General features: G+C 55.5%; 1 protein-coding gene across 1 annotated transcript in view; it reads right to left on the reverse strand.

Moving 5' to 3' along the window:
• Nucleotides 1-2,835, reverse strand: part of LOC142451675 (potassium voltage-gated channel subfamily A member 5-like) — a 44,123-nt gene extending 41,288 nt beyond the window's left edge. Inside the window, exons 1-3 of the mRNA XM_075553381.1 lie at nt 2,778-2,835; nt 2,252-2,439; nt 1,347-1,427 (exon numbers count right to left, since the gene is read on the reverse strand). Coding sequence (XP_075409496.1) covers nt 1,347-1,427; nt 2,252-2,439; nt 2,778-2,835 — 327 coding nt within the window. The remainder of the gene's footprint in view (nt 1-1,346; nt 1,428-2,251; nt 2,440-2,777) is intronic.
• Between the last annotated feature and the right edge of the window lie 3,165 nt (nt 2,836-6,000).

The raw sequence follows: 6,000 nt of genomic DNA on the forward strand, positions 1-6,000 counted from the left end.
TTTTCTAAACATTTACTTTCTATTTGAGCCCTTGGCATCAGCTCCTCTTTCCCCCTCCATCCCCTCCCCTCCCCTCCCTCCCTCATGACCCCTTGATAAATCATAGATTATTATTTTCATGTCTTACACAGACCACTGTCTCCCTTCCCCCATGGTTTCTGTCCCCCTGGCAGGGGCGTATGTGGTTGTGTCCATCATCGCAATCAATTCCCTCTTCCCTCCTCTCCTCACCTTCCCCCTACCCTCTTGATATCACTACTCCCTTTCCTGAATTCCACATGTTGTGAGCTCTTATCTCTTACCTGCACCTGTGCACATGCATGCTCCAGTCTAGGTCGCAGTGAAAGGACTGGGGTCATGATAGTGGGAGGTGAAGAAGCCTCATGAAACCAGAGGAGTATTGTGTGTTTCATCGGTGCTATATTGCACACTGGTTGACTCATCCCTTCCTTGTGACCCTTCTGTGAGGGTCCCATTGTCTACAGAGGGGTTTGGGGGTCTCTGTTCTGACTGCCCTCATTCTCAACTGTCTATCTTTATGGCAGCAGAGAGTCACATCTTTAACCCAGGGAGCAGGCTGGTGGAGCCAAACCACCAACCTTCCTGTTAGCAGCCAAGCGCTTAAGCACTGATCCACCAAGATTCCTCCCATGGTTGTAGGACTCTCCTAAAGACCCCAGTCCCAAACACCTCCATCTCAGGTGTGCACGGACCACCTGAGACTGTTGAAAAGCAGAATCTTAATCAGTGGGTCTAAGGTGGAGCCTGAGACCCTGCACTTCAAACACTCCCCCAGGTTCACGCTGCTGCCGGTCCTCAGACCACACTTAAGGTTGGCAAACCCTCAGCCTGCCATTCAGCATCTGGGCCACACACTGCCTGTGCTTGGGTGGAGCCTTGGGCCCTATTAGAATGATGCTTTGTGCTGGAAAGACGCCATTCATTCTGTCTCCGATGAAAACTTTACAGCTCACTTTAATGAAAGAGCTACCTCCTAAGCCAAGTTCTCACTGTGTGCCAGGCCCTGGGTGAACACGCTCATGCATGTTCATGAACCAATCTCCTCAAAGCCCCTTCCTTTCAGAAAGTAGCTATTGCTCTCTCCTCACTGCATAGGCAAGACAAAAGAGGCCCTGAAAAGCTAGGTGAGTGCCCCAGGGTCACACCACCAGTGACCAGCCCAGCTGAGATTCATTCCTCCAAAAGCAGCCTGTCTCTACAGGGCATATGCTCAAATAATCCGCCCACTGCCTCCCATCAGAAGCCTCGGGGGATGCCATCCTGATCAAACTCCAGCTGTCAGCAAACACTGCTCTCGACCGTCTTCCATCCACGGCTGGCCATACCCTCAGCGCGAGCTCACTCCGACTGTCGTCCACGGGCTGGCAGAAGTAGCTGTAGTCAGCCAGGAGTGAGGTGGCCAGGAACTAGGAAGACAGGAAAAAGGGAAAGCGGTAAGTCTGCTCCGACCATGGTTGCACCCAGCGGGCTCAGGGGAAAACCCCAACCCAAACGAAAAACAGCTGCTGCCACCGAGTTGGTTCCGAGTCCTTGGGACCTTATAGGACAGTAGGAGAAGTGCCTGCCCCATAGGCCTCCAAGGCTGTGGCCTTTATGGGAGTAGACTGCCACCCATTTCTCTGACGGAGCAGCTGCTAGCTTTGTCAGCAGCCAGCCACAAAGCACAGTCCCACCCTCTGTGGCATAGGGGCAGCCAGGCTCCTACCTGGTCCAGTCGTGTTTTTGATAGACCCCTTGACCAGAGGCAGATTACCAGATAAGCACAGGTTTACTTGTGCTTACTTGCTGATCTGCATGGGCATTTCCCCTGGTTTTATTTTTTCACATCAAAGATTTGGCTTCCAGGTATGGTTGGCATGAGCCCCTTCATACACATGCATGGTCTCTAGCAAGGGAAGGGCTTCCTGCTTGGCAGAGGAGAGGGCTCATAGGAAAGAGCATGTCCACCCAGGAGGTGGCTCCACACCGTGACTGACACAAGGGTGCAAACAGCCACTGTGAGGAAGGAGTGGGGCCAGGCAGGCCTTCGTTCTGTTGTGGACGGGGCTCGTAGGGGTGAGACCCATCTGGACAGCTTCTAACATCAACGACCAGAGCAGAGACCCCAGTGTGCAAAGTCAGGCTGGGCTCCTGGTGCTTGCTGAATAATCTGTAGTGCACAATTTCACATGGACTTCTTAATTCCTGGACACCCCACTTCAATGCTTCAGGCTTCTCTCACCCTCCTTACCTCATAGAAGATGTACCCAGAGAGACCCACCAGGCCCAGGTTGTAGGCGGTGAGGGGTCCCGCCAGCCTCAGGGGCTCCCGTCGGGCCATGAAGCGAGGGCCAGCCACCACCAGCAGGAGATAGAAGACAACCAGGAGGGTGACAGGGAGTGGTGAGGACACGAGAAACCAAGAGTCCGTTCTGGGGTCTAGGGAAGTAAAGGGGAAAGGGTGACAGCCCCACTGCCCACCATGCCAAGCTGCCCCCCTGCCCTCATCCACAACCAGCGCCCAAGACCCGTGCTGGACACCGTCCCCAGCTCCCCACGCTGTCTGACAAGAAGACTTATCTGGAGGTGTAGAACAGCGGTTCTAACCTTCCTAAGGCCGTGACCCTTTCATATAGTTCCTCGTTGCTACTTCATCACTGTCATTTTGCTACTGTGATGAATCGTGTGACCCCTGTGAAAGGGTTGTTCAACCCCCACAGGGGTCTCGACCCACCGGTTGAGAACCATTGGTCTAGAGGGATGACGCCATCTCCTACCTCCGTTTTCTAAGGCCCAGGTGTATCTATTCCAGAGCCTTTCCAGGGTGCTGGCCATGGTGAACACCTGTAGGTAAAGCAGGTTTGTGTCTTGTCCATTCCCCACCCTGGCCCCCTTGCTCCCTCCCTCACTGAGAAGACCGTCCCTGGGGGTCTAGGAAAGTAGGTTTGCTGAGTGCCCCCACATAATCCCCAGCCCCAGCAGCCCCCCATGTGCATCATCACCCAATGGGTGCTTTGGGGGGCAGACTCCACTGTCCCTAACTTTTCCCCAGGCCTCATACTTTCTTGTTCCCTTTGGATTTCCAGCCCTCCAGGTTGTAGGGTCTCGGGGAAGGGGACTTGGATACTGGGCAGCAGTGAACACAGACACAGAGACATAGAGATGAGATTCTCCTCCTCAGGGAAGCACACCATCTCCCCCTTCCCATCTGCTCTCTGGCCCTGTCTGACCGCCCCTGGTTCCTCCCACCTCACTGAGCCCAGCCACACCCAGTTCCTCAGAGGGAGCTCACCTGAGCCTTCTGCTTTCTCCCAGGCTCCTTGAGTCGGTGGAGGAATGTGCACTTCGGGTGGCTCAGGCGTTGCAAGCTGGCTGGGGTTCTGAGCAGACCGTCCTCAGGACTTGGGGTGTGCGGAGTGACTCACGGGCCGGCCACCTCCATAGAGCTTGCAGCTCTGTGGTCCGAACTGTACATCCGCACCTGCACCCTCTCCCCCTCCCACACACACACCAAGGAGCTGAGGCCCTGTGTGCCCGCCCAGCTGGGCAGCCTGCCATTCTCTCAGCCCCGGGATGAAAGAACAAGCGGTGCTTGGAGGGGGCTGGGGAGCACTCGGAGGGCAGAGGGCCACTGCAGAACCTCCCAGGAGCAGTGGGGAGGAACTCTGAGATGGTCAGTGCCCAGGGAGGGCAGACAGCCTTGGCGCCCAGCATCCCCGGACCACCCGGCCCCTCAGAGGGAATCCCATCAAAGCAGTAGGTATCACAGGGTCACCCCACATAGGGTGGGCATGAGGTCAAGTGCACATCCTTCTGCGCCCCCTAAGTCCTCGGGCTTCCGCTCACTCCAGCTCACCAACAAGCACTGTGCTCTGGAGGGCTTTCGGTACTGACTTTTCAGTAGATCACCAGGCCTTTCTTCTGCGGCCACTCAGGGTGGACGCCCACCTTTAAGGGCTCGGTGAGCAGCTGGTGAGGCAGGGGCCGGGCGGGGTGGCATACACACTCTTTGCACTACTTAGGGACACCAGGGAGTCTTCATGACACACTCACTGTTCCAGTCACAGCCTGCGCCTGCTCACAGCTTGTCTTCACCATGACCCCAGGAGGGAGTCCCTGTGGACCCCTTTTCACAGGCGAGGAGACAGGGGCACAGAGAGGTTCAATAACTAGTCCTCAGCTGGTGAGTAGCAGGCCTAGCACTCCAATCCACGCAGTCGGACTCCAGAGTCCAGACAAGCACCGCACACATTCCCTCACACCATCTCTTTAGTCTCTGTGCACCTTACTGCTCAATTTGCAGTGTGTATGTGGGGGAGGGGGGGTTCACCAAAATCATTAAAGTGGTATTGTGGAGTGGCTGGCGGTTTCAAACTGCTGACCCCGAGGTTAGCCGCCCCTAGTGTAACCCGCTACTCCAGTAAGAAGAACCTCGTCAGTGGTTCTCAACCTGTGGGTCGCGACCCCTTTGGAGGGGTGAACAACCCTTGCACAGGGGTTACCCGATTCATAACAGTAGAAAAATTAGAGTGATGAAGTAGCAACAAAAATAATGTCATGGTTGGGGGGTCCCCACCACATGAGGAACGGTATGAAAGGGTCGCAGCCTGAGGAAGGTTGAGAACCACTGATCTAATTGAATAGACTCAAAATCTATGCTGTTTTAGTTCGTGAACCGTTGCCAACAGGCTGACTAAACGATTCATTTCATTACCAATGGTGTTTGGGCCATAATTGTCAAGCGGCAGTGACCAGGCAGGCTGGCCCCGGCCGGGCGCGCAGACAGAAACATAAGCCAACCTCCTTCTCTCAACCCCTTCCTCACCCATTCTTCCTCCCTCCAAATAAACCCATTGCCAGCGAGTAGATTCTGATTTAAGGGGACCCGCAGTCCACCTGCCCCCATGCACCCATCTCTGCCAACTTCTCTTGCCCTCATTTTCCTCAGAAAGCTGTAGCGGTGAGTGATAAAGGAGGATTGGGAACAAAGGGGCAAGGTCAAAAGCCACTTGGGTGGCGAGGAAGGCCTGGCCTTACAGACAAAGGTTGTGCAGTGCCGGGAGGGGAAGAAACCTGCGTGACCAGGAATGCGTCAGCACAGACAGGGGGATATTGCTGTTTGCCCACCAGCCGAGCTTCTCCCTGCACCTAAGTGAGCCTGGCATGTGTCCTGGCTGCACCAGAAGCCCTGCAGCATGACCAGAGTCCCTCCCCTGTGACCTGAAAACAGGAAGCCCAAGGCTGGGCAGGTCCACACCTGTATGTCAGCTCTGTTTGTTGGGCCCTGGCCTGCCCCAGCTCTGGAAGGAAGCATCGTGGGAGGTGGGTGCAGCATGGCCCAGTCAGGTAGGGGCAAGAGGGTACATTGTCAGGATGGCTCTCAGGCGCCTCAGCTGGGCACTCATGCCAGCCTCATGGGGCCCATTCTGGCTCTCTGGACACTGTGGGTCATTGCTAACAGGCTAACTAAATCATTCATTCATTGGCGACAGCGTTTGGCCTATAATTGTGCAAGAGGCAGTGAGCAGACAGGGTGGCCCCAGCAGGGTGTGCGGCGGGGCCGATTTCTCACAGGGCTGCCTCAAGGAGCAACCGGAGGCCCGGTCGGAGCCACCAAGGGCTGCTTGAAGCCTGTGGCTGTGTGGCTTTAGGGTCAGAGCCAAGGGGTCCCAGGTTGCCTGGGGTTGGACAGTGGGGGCTTGGGGAATGATGACTCAGGGGGATCTCTTTGGGGGATGATGACAGGTTCTTCATCCCAAGAGGATGCAGGTCAGAGCAATGACTGCAGGACTTGTCGTCTACACTGATAAGAACTCAGTGACAAGAGGGTAAATCTCAAAAAAAGAAAAGAAAGAAACAGATCTACAGGGGGCAGAAATCTCCCCTGAACTCAAGGCATGGGGGTTGGTAATGAAGGAGGGTTGTCTGGTACTGGACTTGGAGGGCCAAAGACACTCCTCTTTCACCCCCAAGGGCCTTGCTAACCTGGGCCTGGGAACA

The sequence above is a fragment of the Tenrec ecaudatus genome, chromosome 6 (assembly GCF_050624435.1).
Source record: "Tenrec ecaudatus isolate mTenEca1 chromosome 6, mTenEca1.hap1, whole genome shotgun sequence".
Taxonomy (NCBI): domain Eukaryota; kingdom Metazoa; phylum Chordata; class Mammalia; order Afrosoricida; family Tenrecidae; genus Tenrec; species Tenrec ecaudatus.